The sequence below is a fragment of the Crinia signifera genome, chromosome 8, assembly GCF_055691185.1.
Source record: "Crinia signifera chromosome 8, ASM5569118v1, whole genome shotgun sequence".
In the NCBI taxonomy this organism is placed as follows: domain Eukaryota; kingdom Metazoa; phylum Chordata; class Amphibia; order Anura; family Myobatrachidae; genus Crinia; species Crinia signifera.
In genome coordinates this window covers 36,303,720-36,327,110 of record NC_139224.1, presented here as the reverse complement: position 1 = coordinate 36,327,110, position 23,391 = coordinate 36,303,720, and the positions used below count along the sequence as shown (strand labels likewise).

Here is a 23,391-nt window from a genome sequence, read left to right as displayed (position 1 = left end):
ACTACTTAATTGAATTACCGTTCTTACTGCCCCTGATGAAGTCATTGAAATGACGATACGCGTTGGGCCTTGTGCACTTACCAGGTGATTGTAACCATTGATTATTGAAAAATTTCATCCAATGCTGTTTTGATCTGAATTTTATTTTAGGTCATGCTTGACAAAAAAAATAAAAAAATTTAAAATGTATGTGTATATAGAATCATATACTCATAGCGCCCTCTGAACCTTTCTTTTTTCGCATATATATTATATATATATGGTACATTGATGATGCATGGACTATAGAAGGCACTGGCAATGTGCCTTATAATACAGCATCTCACCTCATTGGCGGCCTGATCCAGCAGTGCTTTCTTATCACATGACTTGAAGGAATCCAGAGTGTTTGTGTTGTATAGGGAGCCCAAAGCTGGACAACAGCGTGCTGGGGTCGGACCATTCCTGACAATAAAAATAGGCAATTATGATAGTTAATGCTATGACTTTAGAACAGTGTTTAACAACTACAGTCCTCAGGGTACCCTAACAGTGCATATTTTCCACTGTTGCTGTACAGGTGTAGTCATTACTGGCTGACACAGTTCAAAAAATCTTAAGGTGGTGCTAATTAAATCACTTGCTTTAATCCTTTGAGTGCCAAGTGAATTTGTCAAAATAGGTGAGAAATTTTATGATATTCATCATAATGACCGTTAATGTTTACCTTATATAGGAGATACAATCTTTTTTTTTTTTTTACTAAATATTTTTTATTTGAATGTATATTAACAAATGTGAGCGATGCCGGCATTCTTAACGGATATCTTAAACATCTCTCTCAAAGGGTTAAAGAGGAATCTGTAAAACAGGCACTATCAGGCAGTGATGGAGAACCCTGGCACTCCAGCTGTTGTTGAAATACACATCCCAGCATGCCCTGCAACAGTTTTGCAATTTGGCCATGCTAAAACTGTTGCAGGGCATGCTGGGATGTGAAGCATAACAACAGATGGAGTGACGAAGATCTCTGTCACTGCTCTAGGGTGCTGGGATTCTAGAAAGTTTGGGAACCACCGGAATAGAACATTTAAGGCTTTGCTTTAAAGGGCGTTTAATGTAGCAAACCAGACTTTTGAAGACATAATAGTAATAGATTGGCTAATACTGATGGAACCAAAAGACAAAGATAACAAGCAAGCAGAGGAAATTCACCCAATTGAACAAACATTCAAAATCATTTAAACAAATCTTGAGAAAACATTGGCACTTCTTGCTAAAAGAAGAAAACCAATAAAAAAAAAAAAAACTTCCGTCCAAACTAAACATTGTTATAGGAGATTGGACAACCTTAAAAGCAAACTCCTACTAAAAGTGGGGGGAAAAAGGAAATAAGGAAACATGGCTTGGTGAGAACAAACACAACAAAACAACACTTCTATTGGGAACATCAAATAGCTTACAAAACCTCCAATCAAGTCACCATAAAGCTCCCGTTCCAGTGAAATTCAGGGGCCAACAGCACAAAAGCATGGAACATAAAATAAAGTAAAAAGTGTTCATTTTAGCTCCGTGCTCCTGTCAAAACCCCTGCAGTTTCTCTTCCCTGCCTGGGGTGTCGCTCTCTGCCCTGGTGCTTCTTTCTAGCACACTCTGTAATGAATCAGAGTGTGCTAGAACCACCAGAGCAGACAGCAACACCACTGGCAGGAAAGAGGAACTGCAGGGGTTTTGACAGGTGCAGGGTGCTAGAATAAACACTAAAATATATGCTACTAGAGCACTTGAGTGGTTTATATATTCAAAGGTCTGTGAGTACTACGGGACAGATTCAGACGAACACCGGTTTGGAGCCCTGCAATCAGGTATACGCTGCACCGTCAGAGAGAAATCTCACTCCGAGCAAATTGCTCAGCAGGGTTTGTGAAAATATTGCAGGCCTGCGGTTAGCTGCAAATCCAAGCCGCTCACATCGAATGATTTCTCCAGTGGCTGGGATAGAAACAATCACAGGAAACGGACGGTTATCACCCACAAACGCCAGTTTTGTGTCAACCATACCGTACATAGCTTCTGCCATCTAGCGTCTACTCCACTAACTTCTAACATAGTGGCATAGTTGGATGCACATCCCCTTTATTAAATGTTCTGGCAGACCCGGCAGGGAAGGAGGAGGATGAAAGTAGCCAATAGGACACAAAGTGGAGCCTCGCGGGCTCAGTTCACTCGCTGCGCATTGGCCTGGTGGCTCACTCTGCTCACCATCTTGTTACTATAGGCAACCGGTGGTGACGAGGATAGTGAAATTTGTGTTCCACCGACCTTGTCTTTGTGGGTCACATGGTATGTTCTGTTGGTCACGTGGTTCAAACTTTACTCACAGTGTGAAATCTATCATGGTTAAGTATCCACTTCGGTGAATCGGTTTCTCTGTTCTTAGGACAGGTGTTCAGTACTTCACATGAAGACAATTCTTTATCAATAGCAAACAAGTTTATTATTTACAGAAACAAGTATAATGTGTTTCAATATCGTCCGTTCAATAGTTACAATATAAATAACAACAAGAAATTACAATTTTTATTACACTGGAACAGCGGATATTGATCCTTCACTGTAATCTTCCACTCCTGCGCTTCTTTACTCTACACATATATATATGACTAACCCTACCTTCTTGCTACAATGCAAACAAGTTTAATGCAATTTCACTTACCATTTACATATACTAAATGCAATATCCAATATTCATATAGCCATTACAGTAAATATTAGAGATCTCTTTTCTATCGGGTACCGGCATGTATTATTGCGCAATAATTATTAAACATTACCCTAGTCTTGTTGTGTCTTTAGTGTAACTGCAGTTACTGTACTTTTCCTTTAAGCGCTTATTAAGAGGAGTATGTCTTTTTATCCTGCAGATGTTAGTCTCACGCTGAGAATATGTTACCACAGCGTATTTGTAATCCAATAGTGTAAACTCGGAGATTATCAGGCAATGTCTGCAAATAGTAATAATGTATCCATTCAAGTAACTCCTATGTGAATGCTGTCACTGCTGAATATTTCCTTATATCAGTAATGTAGATGACTGAACTGCATTATTCTATGTTCGCTGCACGGACAGCTCAGTTCCTTAGTAGAATGCCCACGAAACATACAATAATGTTTCCAATATTCAGAGCTCTCCTGGCTGTGTTATATGTCACTCTGTCTTTAATAAATCTTTCTTTCAACACTTGCCTGCGTATCAGTCTCACCATATACTGCAGTGAAAGCAGACAATTTTCTGAAGCGACTCTGCTCCCTTAGTACTGGACGTTGCTGGAGTAGGTTGCTACGGTGACAGTTACTGTTGTCGGGCACTAGCTGACCGGTATGTGTAGCTACTAGCTAGCGGTGAAACCCTTTAGGTATATGATCTGTTTACTCAAATGCAGGATCCTCAATGTAAATTAGTCTGGACGTTTTATGAGGTAATCCTCACTTTAGCTGGATCATAGTTTAACTCTCTGCCGGAAGTCTTTGCTGTGCTGTATAAATACTGTCCTGTATACTAATGTCCTGTTCCTCAGCTAAGGCTGTGTGATGTTCCAGCAGTATAGCACTAGGTATATCATGCATAGGAAACTGTGCTGGCTCCCTGAATATCAATTCCTGCAGCTTGATACTATTAGATAGTTAGCCATTCCCCTCCTTTGCTATATATGGGTGTCAGGGCGGGACTCACCACACCTCTCTTATGACTGCGGATTAGTATTCTCCTTTGGCTCTGGCCGGGACTGCCCTCCGGATGCTGCGTCACTGCTGATTCTCCACCTCAGAGACCGCCTGTCAGCACCGCTGTCCGCCCTGCCTGCTGCATAGCTCTGCCTTTTACAAATCTCCTCAGGGACTCTCCATCTTCCCCTCACAGACTGCACAGCACAACTGTTCCTCACTCTCAACTGTCTCCCCTGACCCTGGTCATGTGACCAATTCCTGACCTCTTCAACAGTAGCAGAGACTGCTGGGAATTGTTCATCACTCAGACAATGTACCCTGTGGGGATAGCATATGTTTATAGCACAATATATCTTATATTAATAATAACTAGTATGTATGCCTATAAATCACTACATGCACATATATATGAATTTATCACAACAGCCTTGGAGCTAGCTCCTACCATAGTGGCATGTGCCTATTTCCCAACAGCAACAACATGCAAAGCCCTGGTATCATATTGAAAGATATATCTAGTTGAAAAAGGCCCCATCATACATGTAGCTGGCCTGTGCATAATTCCCACTGAGTCCCCTCAACTGTGCATAGCTTTCAGTGGTAAAGTTTTTGCATAACACAGCAAACCATGTCATGCCTATTAAAGATAGGGGAGGGATCTCTGTGACTGCCTATCAGAGTAACATTAGCAAAACATGACTCTGGGGACCTCAGATGGTAAAGGCATCTAGAACTGCGGCCGCAGTCACCATTACGCCTGTAGTGGAAGAACAGGGGTTAGTGTAGGGGTAACTATGGCCCTCCAGCTGTTGTGACATTACAAGTCCCATCCTGCCTTGCCACAGTTTTGCTATTAGGGAATGCTAAAACTATGGCAAGGCATGCTGGGATGTGTAGTTTTACAACAGCTGAAAGGACACAGTTTGGCCATGGCTGGTGTAGGCTGAATACTGCATGGGTGTCTTCATGTTATTTCAACAGAATTAGCCTTGGAGACCTTCCCAGATACACTTCTTAGGAGGCATTTTTCTTGTGGGCACTTGTGGGATGACGGTTAGCAGAATCTGGCGACAATTGATTGATTGATTAATTGTTTATAAATCTCTCCAGCTGATCGTACTCAAATCATTAGCGTTGTGACTAAATGGTAACAAGTTACAGCTGTCTATTCAGATTAATCAATTTACTGCCTCTTACACACATTACAGTTTATTTCTTTCCACTGCTGCAGGAAAGAAGAAATCATGTACAGTACGTGCTGGCATCCATCGTACCAAGATTTAGGCAGCCTGTGGTCTTTGCATTGTCTTAAGGCGACTTTCCAGACACCAACAAGACACGCTGCAACAAAGTGATACACCTCTGATCTAATAGCACATCCATGTTGCTTGAATTCGATAAAGTACCCCCCCCCCCCCCCGCCAGAAACTGTTCAGTCCCCCCTCCATCCCCCCTTTATCTGCTTGTTGGCAGTGGCCACCGGTGTGCCACATATCCTGCTCATTATTAGGCAACCCCCCCTTCTGGTTGTTGCCACCATTTTTCTCCTACTTCCATCAAGCGCTGGGTGGCATCTAAGCACTGGGAGTCTGTGGGGTATTTCGCCAGACAAGAACTTGCAGCATAGTTGCCTACCCTCCTGTAATCTGTAGGAGACTCCCTGAAATAACAGCAATCTCCCTCATTAGTCTATCAATCTCCCTCATTTCACCACACCACATTACATTGGTACATTTTTTGGGGAAAAAATGAATGAGAGATATATACATTTACACTGAATCATCAGCACCATTTCCCAGCACTTTACCAAGTATAGTATATCTTACTAACTGCTTTGGGGCTCATCTACATTTGGATATAAGTAATTTTGAAAGATTCCTCTCAGATGTAGCAGTACACACCCACGCTTCTAGGTGCCACGTTCACAATCTCTCCATATATGGAACTAGACACGCCCTTTAAGTGGAGCATGACACGCCCCCTCAATGGGGCGCTGTTAAAAATTCTGCTACTAACTATAATCTCCCTGAAACTAGTTTTCAAAAGTAGGAAAGTATGACCTGCAGATAACTTGCCTGCGTTCCATCCTATTGAATATACCTCCCAAAATTGCCACTGCTTCATCTAGCATAATAAATAATGGTCTCCTGTGAGACAGCGGACATTTTGGGAGGGACATTTTCCAATGGGACGGGATGCAGACAAGTTATCTGCATGTCCCGGACTAGCAATAGACCCCACAGATCCCCATCTGTGGGGCTATTGCTACGCTACTGACTACAAAATACCTTAACACCACCCTCTGATCAAGATCCCATAGACCATTGGTTCCCAAACTTTTTTGAATCACGGTGCCCTAAACTATCAGAATTATTTTCTGTCACCCCTAGGCCAAAAGCTTCCGATAGAGAAACTAATTTTTTTTTAAGTAGATTGTGTTTATATGCCATTCTCTGATTTATTTATGTGGTGAGGGACAAGTTTTGCTTCAGTTTGTCCCTCAATTTTATGACTGGCAGCCACCAGCACTGATTTTGCCTATTACATTGACCATAAATATTTTTAATTGGTTTTGGCCCACCAATGCTAGGCACCCCTGGTATGTGTCCGGATGCACTGCGGGATGCCACGGCACCGTTTGGGAACCATATGCTATTTTTTACCATATACTGTATGTTGCATTTACTCAAAAACTTGTCTTAGGCTGGATATTTATCAAACCATCTAAAAATGACTAACAACCAATGAAATTCTAGCTATCAAATTATAGAATATTCTAAAACACGGTTCTCAAACTTGGTCCACAGTTCACGTTTTCCAGGTCACCCGGCAGGTGCACAGGTGCACTCATTACTCATTGAAACATTTTAAATGATCCACAGGTGGAGCTAATTATTTCAATTGATTCTGTGAAGAGACCTGCAAAACAGGCACTGTGAGGGGGTCCTGGGGACCGACTTTGAGAACCTGTGCTCTAAAGAAATGTCTTGGGAGACATTAGTAATGTAACAAGGTCTAGGTAAAGCCATAATGATCTCTCAACATGGACATTAGCAAAACAATAAAAACAAGAGTTTAATTATATTCATTACATTAAAAGGTACTTATATGATAGTTGGGCGCCCACTAAGCTATTTGCTTAGTTTTGCACGTCCCCTCGCAGGGCTCGCTACGCTCGCAACACTGTATAAAATCAACTCCACGCTGACATGGATAGTGGGGGTATGAGCGTACTAACTATAGTGGGCGCCCAACTAACATATAAGTACCCATTAAAAACTTAACACTCTCAATTTCACAACACGGTCTGGTAAATTGGACTATTCACGTTCAATCCAGTGTATTGTCAATTGTATCATGATATAACTAGGATCAATAAATTAACCAGTCCTTCCTTATGAACAATCTGCACATACCCTGGTGATTGTCACAAAGCGCCACCTGGTGTTCAGTGATATGAATGCCACAGTGTTGTTTTTACACCACACATTTTATTTATTTATTAACAGTTTCTTATATAGCGCATACATATTCCGCAGCGCTTAACACATGAAATGCGGCTTAGGAATACCTCAGAAGATGCCTTAAGAGATGGCTAACGGTTACACTCCAACTGTTGTTGAACTACACATCCCAGCATGCCCTGCATCAGTTTTACTATTTGGCCATGCTAAAACTGATGCAGGGCATGCTGGGATGTGTAGTTCAACAACAGCTAGAGTGTCAAGGTTAGCCATCACTGCCTGAAGACAATGTCCATGCCAGTTAAACAGACCGATATTCAGTGAACTCACCTGTCAAAGGCACTGAACTCTAGAGTAAGACGTGACGGAAGACCAGGAGGATCGCCTAATAAATAAACCAAATGTTTTTTTTAATCATATACAAAATATTATGTTTCAGTCAAGTATCACTCTTCTATATTTTAAGGCTTGCGATTATTTCTTAGTAAATTGCACTATTTTTGTAGATGATCTTTGGTGCTTCCCAATTTTATGATGCCTGAATACATTGTGATAAACCAGAGATGCATTTGCCAGTCGTGCAATACCAGCGTTCACCCAGCACCTCATGGATGCCCTCTTTTAGACACTAGATGCAGAGATTTATACCAAATGGTAGGTATGCGAGTACCACATGGGCAGGATTCACTAGAGGTCAGATGTACTAAAAGTGATAAAATGGAGCGTGATAAACCACCAACTAATCAGCTCCTACCTGTCATTTTTAAAACCCAGCCTGTGGCATGGCAGGTAGGAGCTGATTGGCTGGTGGTTTATCATTCTCCATTTTATCACCTTTCAAGCTTAGTACATCTCCCCCTCAGTCTTAAATACATAAAACTAAACATTTTAAGTTTGGGTGGAATAGGGTTCAAAAGGATCAATGCAGTTAAAATACAACAGATCAGCTGAGGCGGATGCCCAGGGGTTCACACACACACACAAACACACACACAGAAGGGCCCCCCTACACAAAACTACATCACCAGCATGTGGGACACTGGTGTAGATTTATCGCTCCATTATAACACTTCCTGCTTCGCCTCATTATGAACACCTTGCCTGCCGCAGCGGGGGAGCGCAAACTCTCCCCACCGGCGATGCCCCTCCTGCTGACAGCACATCAGTTAATACTGACGCGCTGTCTCCTTCCCCCCGGCCGGCTGGACTGGGCATGCTGGGGTCTCGTTACTCAAGCGAGATCTCCAGCACAGCTCAGAGCCAGCAACAGGTACAGCGCTGTCCCTACTGTGGGCATAGGGCATCGCCAACTGCAGCTGTTGACATTGATAGCTGCCAGGGGTGGAACGGTCATACATTAGGTAGGAGCCAGGCGCGCAATTTAAAATATAAGAGATGCGCTAAGACTCTTCCCCCGTAAAAAAAAGTAAAATGGCTAGTGGCAAAAATGTACAAAAACATGGGCGAAAATGCCTGTGATTGAATACCGATAGGGGAACCTTTGCCATTTTTTTCACCTGGTGAAAAACTCGGCCAAGATTAAATGCTCCGCATAGTGGAGATAAAGTAGAAGGGGCTAATGCACCAGCCAATCAGCTAGGCGTTTATTGGCTGGTGCATTATCACCTTCCACTTTATCTTTTCACCAGGCTTAATACATCTGCCCCTATACTACTTAACGATTTTATCATAAGGGGCTCCCACAAACTTTTCGGACGTGACAATGGAGACCATTGTGACTGGTTACTGCTGTGACCTGGTAAACCTTCTGTTTAGAATAGTATGCAATTTGTTAATCTGAATAAGAAAAAACAAATTGTCCCCCCCCCCCCCAGCACACTGAGTGATACCAGTAACCAAATGTAAAGACTATATGATAATAGAATTCAGAGATCTCGGTTACCTGTATTTGAAAATACATAGGTAAGCCCCTCCATCGAGTCTTATCTGAGTATTGGGAGACCCTATTGCTATATCTGCAGTGCAGGGGTGCATAAGCAGTGGAGTAACAATAGCCCAGCAGACCCCGCGGTGGCGGGGAGGCACTGAGGGGCTATTGCTATATCTGGAGTGCAGGGGTGCATAAGCAGTGGCATAACAATAGCCCCGCAGACCCTGCGGTGGCAGGGAGGCACTGAGTGGCTACTGTTATCCTGCTGCCGCCTGCCTGGATCTGCCACGTCTGTGGCCAAGACAGACAGATTTACTTGTCTGCGGTCCCGGTTCTCCTTCTGGCTCCTGTTGCTTATGAAAACTGTTCGAGGAGTGATGGGACCGCGGACAAGAAATTTTCTGATAGTATCAATACAGGGAAATAAATTGGACTGTACTGTCCCCTGCTGACTATCATACACAATATACAGATACACAGAACTGCATCTACATTATATTCTTACCATTATAATAGTAACCCTTTATGACCTTGGCGGTTTCATCCAGGCGGTACTCATTAAGTTTCTTCTGAGTGAGCTCATGCCAGAAGCCAGCATCTAGCGCACTACAGAACGGTACGAACTGGAGCTTGAGGTGGCCAGGCGCTGGCTGCTCCCCCAGGGCTTTATCCTCGGATGCCATTAGTAGTTTCAGAGGTAACTAAAAGAAAAGAAAGACACACATAATGGGCCTGATTCAGACCTAGGCACTGGCTGCACATGTTTGCAGGTAAATGCCGCCCGGCCGAAAGTCAGTCTAGATGGACTTTTATCTTGGCCACATTCGGGGCGGCCGGTGACGTCATGTGACAGCAGCCGCCCGTTCCAAGCAGGCATCGATACGCCTGTGTGTGCAGGGGTGCGCCACTATGGAGCAAACTCCCTGGTGAGTGAAATGCACCAAAGGCGTTCGCTGAGGGGGTTTGCACATGCGCAGACCCCCACCATTGGCCGGTAGAACGAATTTGACCCGTAACAAGTGGGACTGAATCACCCCCTACAGTATATGCCTGACGGTACAGCTCCATATACATTCTGAGCTCATTCACATGTAATGCCGCTTTATATTCCGGGATGGAAAAGAAGACGTCAGGATGGAGGCATCCATTGTCCCAAGCCATAATATCATAATGACATGAAGAGCTGCTACACTGCATGCTATGTAACTGGGTAATTATAACAGCAAATGTAATTATCATATTCTAATTTCTATTCAGGCATGACAAATCGTTTTCAATTTAAAAATAAAAGTTTTATATAAAGAAAATTGATGTGATGTCAAATTCAGTCTATGCGTATACAAGTGTATGTACTGTACGTAATATAGCTTTATGCTTTATTGTATCACCTAGAACACACACCCAGGCTCGGTGGCTGGTGACGTTCCTGTATAATCACTGTATAATGATCAAGCGCTCAGCGGTCCATTATACAGAGATTAGTTACCCTGACATTTCTGCTTTTACACAGATTTCATGTAACATTTATATATATATATATATATATATATATATATATATATATATATATATATATATATATATATATATACAGTAGTGCCAGCATACACTGATCGCTTTACAACTAGGAGCAAGCACAGTAATACCACAGGACTGGAGGAGTGATGTACTAAGACTTTTAGAGTGATAAAGTGAAGTGAAGAGAGCTACAGTACCAGCCAATCAGCTCCTGCCATGTTCCAGTGTTTGAAAAATGATAGTTAGGAACCTATTGGCTTTTACTTTATCTCCCTTCAATCTAGCAGCATATTTCTGGAGTATGGGGGAAAGCTGAGGTACCTTGAGTACACAATGCTGTGAGGCAGCAATGCTAACCATTACCCTGTCCGTGCTGCCTATAAAGTTGGGTGTCACATTTTCATGCCTCCCAACTTTATACGATGCAAATGTGGGACCTGGCACGCCCATGGGGTGGGGCCCCAAATGGCATGGGTTTGGCAGAGGTGCGTGGTCTCGACATTTTTATATGTCGATCATCGCCTTGTGAACCATTTAACCATGTCAAACTTTGGACCATGTCTACAACCATATGGTGTCAACCTATTGACTTGACCGGGTATGGATCATAGGACAGACAAGCATTAGGTCGACAGTCAATAGGTCAACATGCATGAAGGTCGACAGGGATGGTTTTTTTTACCCAAATGTCGACACAATTGACATGGACACCGTAACGTAGCACGGCGTGCGCTCGCCATGCTTCAGGCAAGGCGCCTCGCTATGCACAGCACACTATTTTATTTTTCCGCCATGCCCTAGTGGATGGTAGGGCATGATATACCACCTGTCGGCACATGTCGGCTCAAACAAAAGTGAAAAGCTCCATATCGACCTTTTGATTGTCAACTTTTCCCATGTCGACCTAAAGCTTGTCTTGCCCTAATGACCCTTCAGTCATGTCGACCTAGTGACTTCTTATAAAAGATGGGGAGGATACTGTAGGTAGATATAAATCACACTGTCAGAGAGGAGACTGTCAGCTGGACTTTGATATCTACATCAAACCCCGCCCTCAGCACAGTAAATACCGTGATTCACGGGTCTATAATGTGGGGTCGTAGCTAAAATGATATGATTTGCATCATTTTAGCCCCTGAAGAACAGAGAATCGCGGTAACTGAACGGTGAGCGGGGAAGTGCAGGGGCAATGTGGTAGTACTGCCCACCTTTCTAGGATTTTTGGGAGGGTAGGCAAGTATGATATAAATTATACAATAGACCGCCACTCTTCCAAAAAGTTAAATATCTTCTTTTTGTTCTCTGGAGAACGTAACTGTAAACAAACTGACAGCGGTGCTCGAAGAATGGTCAAAGCTTGTATATTGGTGTAAAAGGCCATCGTTTCGGGGCTAGCTTGGTGAAAACCATGGTGGTCACCCCCTCTGCGGTGGCACACAGTAGGCTCTTTATTACTCTCAGCTCCAAGCCCATGAGGACCTTAATCTTCCACTGGCCAGATGTACTAAACCTCAGAGAAACCAGACCCCAACTGTCATTTTTCAGGTGCAGGCTGTACCATGGCAGTTAGGGACCAAATGATTGTTACTTTATCACTCTCCATGGCTTAATACATCTATCCATAAGAACACCAGTTAATTCCTATTCATACACTGGACCTGGCCACTAATGGCAAAATGTCCTTTATCTGGACAGGATTTGCCTTACTTATAGCTATTCCCTCTCTGTATTGTACAGCCCTCACTCAGCCATTGTGACACGTGCCACCAGCCATTGTGACACGTGCCACCAGCCATTGTGACACGTGCGCTGTGTCACAGAACCTGACAGTTACTGATCACTCAGTTCTAGGCAAGCATGATGATGGATGCCAGTGATGAATTGGGAGTGCAGCAATGCACAGATTCGAGTAGTGATACTTACAGTGATGATTTATCGATAGTTGTTTCGATAGTGGATGAGGCTTGGGAGGATATTGACCCCAATCCTGATATCCAGGAACTCTTTAAAGAGTTCAATCAGGCATATTTTGGAGGGAAGTTAGTGGATGTCACCGTTGCGTGGAGCAATAGGCTAAAGCGGTGAGTACGATTACTGCCAGATCAGTTTATTATAGGATATCCTGCTAAGATACAGACTATATATTACCATTTATTATATTGTCTGCAGCACCTGATGCTGTGATGACATTTATATGATAATATATTTGCCCGACTCTCAGCTCCAGGTTAATGAGAACCTCAATCTGCCACTGGCTAAACGTACTGTCTCACAGAGACCAGATCATAACTGTCATTTTTCAAGCACATGCCATACCATAGCAGAAGGGGGCAAATTGATTGGTACTTTATCTCTCTCCAAGACTTAGTACATCTGTCCATAAGAACACTAGCTAGTTCCTATCCTTACACAGAACCTGACCGCTAATGGCAAAATGTCCTTTATCTGGATAGGAATTTCCAATTTCATTACATCCAAACCCCAACAGCAATGTATAGTAATACATTGCTCATATCATGTCGGCGGTTATGGTATAGAAGACTACAATGTCTAGGTCAACAGTGATTAGGTTGACGTCTAAGAATGGTCGACACAAGCTTAAAGTCGACATTCATTTTTCACTTTTTTTGTCTCTGTTGAAAAATGTCAACGTGTGTACATGTAAGTGCACCGCGTCCCCTCACACTGCTTGATGCGCTCGCCACGCTTCAGGCGCGGTGCCTCGCTGCACTCGGCACACTATTATAATCTAACTCTATGCCCACTTGGATAGTAAAGTATGAAAAAACCACTGTCGACCTTTTCCATGTCGGCCATGTCCAAGTCATCCGTAAGCTTGCGTTGCCTGTCAATATTGACCATTCTTAGGTGTCAACCTAGTCCAGTGGTTCCCAAACTTTTTCAGGCCAAGGCACCCTTTGGGTCTCCATGACTTTTTCAAGGCACCCTAAAGCCAAAATAATAAATACATGTTGAGTATCCCGTATCCAAAATGCTCGGGACCAGGAGAATTTTGCATAACGGATTATTCCGTATTTTGGAATATTTCAATGATGTATTTTGAAGTATCTTGCATTTATGCTGTATAAACACATCAAACACATGAAATGCACACAAATATATTTTATTACCACATAAAATACACACAAATATATTTTATTTGTTCAAAAAACAAGGTTTCAAAACATGAAACAAAATTTGTGTACTATCTCAGATATTGAATTTGAATGCCAAGCAATCATTTTCTTGTACATATATAGTGCCAGTTACATATCATGTCACCAGTAGTGCTGTTACAAATGTCCCCAGTGAGTTTTTAGCAAAAAATATTTTTTTTTTCACTTTCTGGAATGTATGGTTTTCGGAATAATTCGGATAACGGATATTCGGATACGGGATACTCAACCTGTATGATAAGTTGGTGGTTTGTAGTAGGATGAAAGAAGAACTGATTAATATCCAGCATGGTGGATATTAATTAATGGGCGATTGCATCTGTCCCTACCGCCGCACCTCGCCATCCCTTTGTCACTGCTGCATCTCTCCGTCCCGTCATCCCTACACCTCTCCGTCCCCAGCTACACCTCACTATTCCCCATAATACTAAAATATGAAGCATAAAAAAAAAAACCACAAACCTGCACATTTTCTATCCTAGACAGCAGGTGGGCAGCAGTCAATGGTCGGGCGTGCGGACAGCAAGGCGGTCAATGATCGGGCGATGGCCAGGGTGGGTGGCAGGGTGATGACCAGGTGGGCGGCAGGGCGACGTCAAGCTGGGCAGGCAGCTGGGTCCTGTATCCTTCCATGCATCCTGCAAGCCAGGCACTCCCATATTGCACTAGCAAAAGCCAGCCGTCACAGCCTGTGCTGGCTCTGCAGCAATGCTGGCTGTGACGGCTGGCTGACAGTGGTGGGGAGCAGTGCCGCCAATCGGATTGTGGTCATAGATGCAATCCGTGGCTGGAAGGGGCACCATCAGAGAGGGGGGCCTAGGGGTACTGACCCCCAGAGCCCCCGCCTTAATCCGGATCTGCACCTCACCCCTCAGCCCTATAACTCCCTACTATGCCGCACCCTCCTAGACCCCTCCCCCCCATTGCCAGCTTCTCCTTTTATATGTAATAATCAGTTATAGCACCATCCCATCTCTCCACCCCCATAGCTCCCTACTATGCAACAGGGCAGACACATTCCTGCTGTGTACACTGCCGCAGCCACCACCATATAACCCAGGCACCGGTAAGTGCCGTAAGCCACCTGCTGTTCATCCCTCCCCTGCTGCGGCTGGATGACTCTGACTCATCCCGCACATACGCCCAACCCCCTCCCAGTGCTCCCTCCTCCCACCAGCCTGGCATTGACTACCCACCTCCTTTCCCGGCAATCACTCCCTGTCCCCCTCTCGGCGCTCACTCCAGGCCCCCTGCCCAGTGCTAATTAGAATGAGGGCTGCCTCTAGGGACACTGGCGCCGCGGCTCCCCAGGGAGCTGCGGCGCACAGTTTGGGAACTACTGACCTAGTCAATGTCGACCAATAGTGGTCAACCTAGTGACTGTCGCTCTAGACATTGTCGACCCAGGGACCGGGTACCCATGTCGGCACAGACCTGTTTTTGCTCTTACTGTCTGGTGACAGGAATCACTATCACCAAAATATCTATGTACTAATAAAAGCGTGTAACTGGGTACAGGGATCAGAGCCGGATCATCCACTAGGAAAGCTAGGCTCCTGCCTAGGGCCCATTTGTTACTGAGGGCCCTGGATTACTTAGGTACATGGACCCCCAGGGAAGCTAGTACATAATCTGAGACACTGAGAATAAGGATTTATATGTATTAATCGTATAGAAAAGCAATTGGTGTATTATGTAACCATGGATGTCACTCATGTGTGATTTGTGTTTTCTCACCAGATCGATCGCTTATTGCAACAACAAGAAGACGTTTGGTGGGAAATGCTTCATCAGGCTCAGCAGGCCGATCCTCCAGCAGCTTCCCAGGAGGACCCTAGTAGAGGTACTATAGGCGGAGTCACCTGGTGCTAGAACAATGTGTGGCTGAGGTGATGCTTGTACGCCTCAGTGCTGTTATTGCAGCATTATACAGTAGTGTTTGGACAGTGGCAGGTCCGCACAAGCTAAAGGTCAACACTGAAACATCAACTTAAGTTATTATAATAGTGTTCCCGAAGCAAGGCGAGCGCAGCGAGAGGACGCTGTACACTTATACGGTGTCCATTAACATTTGTCAACAGAAACAAAAAAAATTAAAAAACTCATGTCGACCTTTTTCATATCCATGTCCATGTTGACATTAAGCTTTTGTTGTCCTTCTGTCAATGTCAACCTAGGGTATGTCGACCATTCTTAGGTGTCAACATAGTCACAGTCGACCATTAGTGGTTGACCGACTAACTGCTGACCTAGATGTTGCCTATCACCTATACCGTAACCGCTGACATCTGGGGACATAAACCTCAGTCTGTGTCACCAGAGTAATTGTGTATAATGTCTGTGTCCTTCTTACTATACCCGGCTCATTACTTTGTGTATTACAGACCCTATTACACGAGATGATACACGCCTACCTGTACGTCTCTGAAGTACCTGACACCTCTGCGCATGGGGAGGAGTTTGTGAAGGAGATGCAGCGCATAAATCACCTGACCGGCGCTAATGTTACTGTAAGTATATAATCAGTCATTAAGGGCCCATTTATGTGGGAGGCATGGCCAACATACTAGTTATAATCTGTGGGAGGAGATGGGAGGGTGACACTGAGTGGCCGATCAGTAAGCGTATATGATTAATTAGGAAGGCGCATTAGGGTACCCACCAATGTGTCTGCCCAGTGTGTACCCAGGTGCCCTGCTCCAGGGAGATGGGATCAGGCTGCCTGTAGCTGGTTGCTGGGTGTCAGCACAAGCCGGCTACATGCCAGGAAACACCACTGGGGGGTGCACTGAGTGGGGAAAGTGGTCAGTTAAGCAGTATGGCGGCAGCATGGGCTGAGAGGGGATTACTCAGCACACTTGTCTCATTTATGTGTCTCTTCTCCAGGAGAAGCCCGGGGAGGAGACTGTAACCTGCACTTTGGGGGGCTATGACTGTTCTCAATGTGATCAAGCTATGAGCAGCGGCATGGCTAAAATGATGCAATTTGCGTTATATTAGCCTCTTCCAGTAGAACCGCAAATCGCAGTAAATGAATGGCGGGGGGGGGGGGGGGTGGGTAGGTGTTGGCGGTATGCAGGAGGCTTGCCTACCTATCCAGGGGCCCCAGATGGAGTCCTGATTTTCAGAAGCCTCCCAGCCATTCCGGGATGGTAGTCAAGTATGTTACTCAGGCATCTGTACCCCACCATTAGGAGCTCATTTGCCTGTTCTTATGTTACACTGCAAAATAACACATTACTCTGTATTATTCTGTATGATATTATTATGATTTATGTTATTTCTACTATCTAATTAGATCGAATATGAGGACCATGCCCCATTAGACGCCCTGAGGACCCACTGGTGGCAGTGCGACAGGTGCCTCCAATATCAGAAGAAGCTGACCAATCGCGCTCCCTCCACTACTGCCAAATGGTGGAAAGTACATGAACAGCTGTGTGGCGGAGTAATCCGCAAAGTGAGGGAGCCCCCCAGCCGAGGTAAGGACAAGAACACATCTTCTGAGGCTCCGCCCACTATGCTCTCTGCACTCACTTCAGTGGGACTACATTCTGCAGTGTCCTGATACATTGCCTGAGGGAGGGAATCTTGTACATAGGCCCCAGTCTGCACAGGATGGCAGTGACATATACCTGCATAGGAGGATCACCGCGTACAGTACACTTGCTGTGTTTCTAATGGATTCTTGTATTTTATAGGCACAAAAAGACAGAGAACATCTGCACCAGACCAAGAGGAGATGCCAACAACATCTAAGAGGTCCAGGAACTGAACTAACACCTAATTGGCACCTACATGTCATCACCCTCCGTGACCATCACGGACATGCCGGGCATAACATCTGCACGTGGGCCTGGCAAATTCCATCTGGTAGTACTTTATCTGAGGAGCATTGACGCCTCCATCCAGATTCAGCCATGTGACTACATCGGCCTACCAGATTCCTGCATTCTGCTGTGCCCCTCACAGATATGCCTGGTGTAACATCTGCACGTGGACCTGGCAAATTCCATCTGGTAGTACTTTATCTGAGGAGCATTGGCGCCTCCATCTTATATTCAGCCATGTGACTACATCGGCCTACCAGATTCCTGCATTCTGCTGTGCCCATCACAGATATGTCTGGTGTAACATCTGCACTTGGGCGTGGCAAATTCCATCTGGTAGTACTTTATCTGAGGAGCATTGGCGCCTCCATCCTACATTCAGCCATGTGACTACATCGGCCTACCAGATTCCTGCATCCACGCTCAAAGAGCAGACTCCTATATTAAAGATGATTAAAATGTCATCTTAAATTAATTGCTGACCTTTATTGTTTTATTTCATCATAAAGACCAATCATTGTGTCATTTGGTCCATGCTACGTAGTAGTCATTCAATGATATTATATATTATATTAAGTTACAATAAATAAGCAATATTATTTTATATTGGGTGCTCTCATCATACTGACAGTGTGCCATTCACACCAGCACTACACATAGAGCAACATACTGCCGTATATACATTACTGATCAGCACATGCACCACCCCAAGCTCACAAGGGTGCTTTAACCCTACCCTTCCTTCTAGCAGCCTAACCCTAACCCTCCCCGCTAGTACCTTAAACTCTAATGGGATATTAGACACACAGGGCGATTACAGCCCCATTTCTAAGCAATTTGACTAGATCACTTAGAAATGAAGCACGTATTGCTCCATGTGTATGGCCCTCAGCGGCGGCATTGTGTGGTCCCTATCACCTGACTAGATGCATGCAGTATAATTCTAGTCATTGCCAGTGTTCTCTCAATTGAGAGTGATCTGTTCTTAACTATATCGCTCAGCACACCGCTCCCATTGCACCATGTGTATGGAGGCATAAGTCCCCCCACTAGTGCCTAAACCTATCCACCCTTTCTCCGGCCTCCCGCTGGGAAATCACGCAAATTTATAATAAAGATTGGGATCCCAGCTATCATTACTCCGCATCGGGATCCTATCTATTCAGAGTTCCAGCACCGGTGTTTTGAGGGCAGTCGGGATGCCGGCATCCCGACTGCCCTCATGACTGCCAGAATGTTACCTGCATCCCCAAATCCCTATTTTCCTGTTGCTACAGATGCCATTCCAGGGAAGCTTTACAAGGTGTCCGCTACAAGATCAAGTACCCGAGCAACATCAGAGTAGCGGTCTTGTGATTGGCAGCACTGGTACTTTTACAGAGATTACCGCCATGACTGAAAATCATGGTGCAGGCTGGCAACAAATCTATAGTGTCAGGGGTCAGTAGATTTTGTCAATTAAGATGCGTGATAAGACATTCGTAATTGAAAGTCGAGTATTTGTCATCAATATTTGAAAAAAACTAAATATGTACTTCAATTACTTTAATAGTACTCACCTCTTCAGGCAAGCCTATCATATTTAAGTTCCACACATAGCCCTCTGAAGCACTTATGTATTATACCCCTTTCACACTGCCGCTCTTAAACGGCATATTGCCGTTTTTTTGCCTTTTAAAACATTTAGAGCTGCAGTGTGAAAGCTCCAGGGTGCTTTCCCCATTCAAGAAATACCGGTATTTCTTAAACGGGTAAAGAGCAGTGTCCTACCCATTTCAGACCCGTTTTTTTGGCAGTGTGAACGGGTCTGAAACAGTATTTAGGACCCTGACAGTAATGATCACTGAGCTGGTCCCGCTCTGTGCATATCTAATGAGCGGGTGCCAGTGCAGTGAATATTTAATGAGAGGGTCCCCACCCCAGCAAGGTCTGCTCATTACATATGCAGGAGGCGGGGACCCGCTCATTAAATATTCACTGCACTGGCACCCGCTCATAGATATGCACAGAGCGGGAGCTCAATGGCGATAAGTGTGCCGGAGCCCGCGGCCGCTCCACACCCCTTTCTGCCTGCCAGATCCCCCGGACTCCCATAGTGCCACCGCCGCTACCCAACTCTACCCGGGGCCGGCCTCTGTACTCCCCTCCACGCCAGACTCCGCCATGTTCCCAGGGCAACCTTACATCAGGTAAACAGCATCATTGCCGATCAGTTGCCCCGTGCTTTCACACCGGAAACCTGCTTATACCTGGTATAATACTGGGTAATATGTGCAGTGTGAAAGGGACATTAACCTGCATGGGCCCGTTTTAAGTAACGTTTTAAATGCCGGGTCTAAGTAGGTTTTGCAGTGTGAAAGCAGCATTATATAGCTTTTCCTCTGGACTTGTAACTTGGTGGGACTGCTATGCTATTACTGGTGCCTGTCCTTGTGTCTCCCTCCTATGTCCCTATAGATTGTAAGCTTGCAGCAGGGCCCTCCTACCTCCAAGTCTGTCTGTTGTTACCCAGTTTGTTTTATCACTGTCTACAATTGAGCACAATGGAATCTGCCGCTCTATATAAAAAAATTATAAATAAAATAAATAATACATTTGAGAAACAACCTTTCGGGACTGAAGATATTTAAAGTTCTGATCTTAGATGAAGTCATGTTTCCTTTGCAAACTAATGCTGCTTTCACACCGCAAAACCTGCTTAGACCCGGTATTTAAAACATTTCTTAAAACGGGTCATTGCAAGTAAAAACCCCTTTCAGCTGGAGGAGAACAGGACACACAGTAGCTATCAGAAAGCGTAGTGCATATTTAATACATGTGCGCATATATAATGAGCGTGTCCCGCTCATTAAATATTCACTACGCTGTGTCCCGCTCATTATAAATGCACAGAGCGGGACCAGCTCAGAGCCGTTCACACTGCATAAAAAACGGCTCTGAACCATGTAGGACGCTGCTTTTTACCCGTTTGCAAATTCCGGTTATTTGTAACCGGTAAATGCAGACTGGCACTTTCACACTGCAGCTCTAAGCATTTTAAAAGGCTAAAAAAATAAATAAATAAAATTCGGCAATATACCGGTTAAGAGCTGCAGTATGAAAGGGGTATAAGATTCATGTCCTTTAAACCTGTTAAAATTTTTATAAATTTTACGGGAATTTTTATAAATGTGATAAAGTCATATTTGGTTAACTATGAAGTTTCTCTTTGAAACTTATATTATTGTTGAAGCAATTTAGGTTATTACAATGGAAAATTCTGTCGACATGAAAAAGGTCGACACGTGGGCTTAAGCTGTGTACACATGGGGGCGATAGGGGCTGAAATCACTGGAAATATGGTCGCAGGTGACCATATTGCCAGTGATGGGAGTGTGCCCCAGGGGATAAATCGCCGGGTGCTCACTCCCGGTTTCAGCCACGTTCTAATCGCTGGTCACCAGCTAATTACCTCTGCGGCACCGGCAGAGGTTCCCTTCAGCGACCATCTCTGGTCGCTGATGAAAAGGAGAAACTGAGCAATACATTATATTGCTCAGCCATATATTGCTAGCTATATATGGCTGAGCAATATATGTCCCCCGTGTGTACGGTTCTATAGAGACTATATAGTGTGCCGCGAGTAGCAAGGGGACGCGGTACACTTATACAGTCCATGTTGACTTGGAGGGAGAAAAAAAAATCATCAACCTTAGTCATGTTGACCTATTTCACCCACGTCCGGTCAACCCATTGACACATACCCATCAAATGCAACCCACAATGTATGAAGCTTTTTTAAGACCTTAATCTAAAACCAATTCTAAACTACTATTTAACTCAAATAAAGCGGTTCCATCACACAATAAGAATGCAGTCATTACGTCGACAATCACAATGTCAACAATACTAATATTGATGCCACTGTGTCAATGGTTATGATACCGACATTGTTGAAACGTCCGCAGGCACCATATGAATATTCTCAGAATGATGAAGTGTTCACAACGTACTGTATACCACACCCCGAGAGAGTATAACATCTGCATTGAGCAATAGGATGTACACTTAAGACACACAACCTTATTGCATTAGGAATTCAGGACGCCCCACCAGAAAGTGCCAGGGAAAAGGGAGCAGTTCAAAGGTCAGCAACAAACCACTAGCATGCTGCACAAGGATTTGCAGTAGTGATTTGTCTTATTGCCTGGCTGGATACGATGAAAGCATGATACAGTCTGGATAGGAGTAAGGAGTACACAGATACACGACATTCATATATGAGTAATGCAGCTGTCACATCTCAGAGCTACTTACTTGACTGCTTTTCACAGAGACTGCTTCTGATTTGCACACTTACAGTACATAAGCAATCTAATTATCTGGAGTTACAGGAATCAAGTAATAATCCCTGGCTAATAAAAATGGAAACTCAGTGTGAAAAGCAGAAATGGAGATGTATGGTAACAGAAGTCATGTTGGCAGGTAGTGTATGTAGCTGCTGTGAAGCTAAATGACAGCATGCCCCCACCTGCCAGTACTGGTGCACATGCAGGGACTGAGCGATGCACAGAGATAGTAGTCTATTACCAGTATATAAGAACACTCACAGGCTCAGTCTCATAGCAGATTGCTGTTCTCCTGACTCCTGCAGCCCGGGCACTGTACTACTTCCTGGTGTACTTCCAGCACATTGCCCACAGCTGTCATCTGACAACGGAAGCCCGGCTGGGACAAACCTATTTCAATTGCATTTGCACTTGTTTTGTGGCTGCAGGGATACGGAGTACTGAATCAGTGTGCAGCTGTAGTCCGTGTGCAATAAGATGTTTCTCTGACAAAATGTCAATAAAAAGTCATTTTATATTTGTGGCTTTAGATCGGACCTCTTATTCCAGTGACTGAGCTAGTACATTACTCTGTATGATGGACTTGTTGCGTTAGAAAATATATTATCATTTGAATGCGCAAAATAATGAATCAAATGATTATAAATAATATCAAGCATTAGGGGATTATTCAGACCTGATCACAGCTGACAATTATCTATCGACTGCGCATGCGTACCGAGGCAACGCACATGGGGGCAGATGTATGAAATGGCGTTGAGTGCATATGCTGCACTTAATGCTAGTTACAGTACCTGGGTTGATAACACTTTTTTCGGTACTTATGTAGTATCTGGGCGCCCGATTTTTTGATTGTATGCCTTAACTTAAGGCATACAATCAGTGCGATGCGATGCGATATTGCATCGCATGCGACCATATCGCATGCGATGCGATGCGATGGACCCGATTTTTCCATAGGATTCAATGTTAAAATGGTCTGAGTCCATTTTAACATAGAATTCAATGGGAAAAAGGGGTCTTGTTCCTTGCCCCACTATCCAAGTGGGCATGGAGTTGGATATAAACCTGTGGCGAGCGTAGCGAGCCACTGAGCCCGAAGCGTGGCGAGCGTAGCGAGCCCCGCGAGGGGACACAGAATACCGTCCCCTCGCGGGGCTCGCTTCGCTCGCCACGCTTCGGGCGCGGTGGCTCGCTTCGCTCGCCACGCTTCGGGCGCGGTGGCTCGCTACGCTCGCCACAGGTTTATATCCAACTCCATGCCCACTTGGATAGTAGGGGTATAAAAAGGACCCCTTTTTCCCATTAAATTCCATGTTAAAATGGACTCAGTCCATTTTAACATTGAATCCTATGGGAAAATCGGGTCATCGCATCGCATGCGATATGGTCGCATGCGATGCGATATCGCATCGCACTGATTGTATGCCTTAAGTTAAGGCATACAATCAAAAAATCGGGCGCCCAGATACTACATAA

General features: G+C 44.5%; 1 protein-coding gene across 2 annotated transcripts in view; it reads right to left on the bottom strand.

Annotated features, from left to right (window-relative positions):
- ATG7 (autophagy related 7) overlaps positions 1-22,283 on the bottom strand; it is a 241,208-nt gene extending 218,925 nt beyond the window's left edge. Inside the window, exons 1-4 of one of the 2 annotated variants that reach the window (XM_083156151.1) lie at positions 22,174-22,283; positions 9,566-9,761; positions 7,500-7,554; positions 327-444 (exon numbers count right to left, since the gene is read on the bottom strand). In XM_083156151.1, the coding sequence (XP_083012277.1) occupies positions 327-444; positions 7,500-7,554; positions 9,566-9,743 (351 nt within the window). In that variant the 5' untranslated portion in view covers positions 9,744-9,761; positions 22,174-22,283. Of the gene's footprint in view, positions 1-326; positions 445-2,813; positions 2,957-7,499; positions 7,555-9,565; positions 9,762-22,173 lie in introns of those variants that run through there. The other variant, XM_083156152.1, reaches the window with a different exon arrangement.
- Between the last annotated feature and the right edge of the window lie 1,108 nt (positions 22,284-23,391).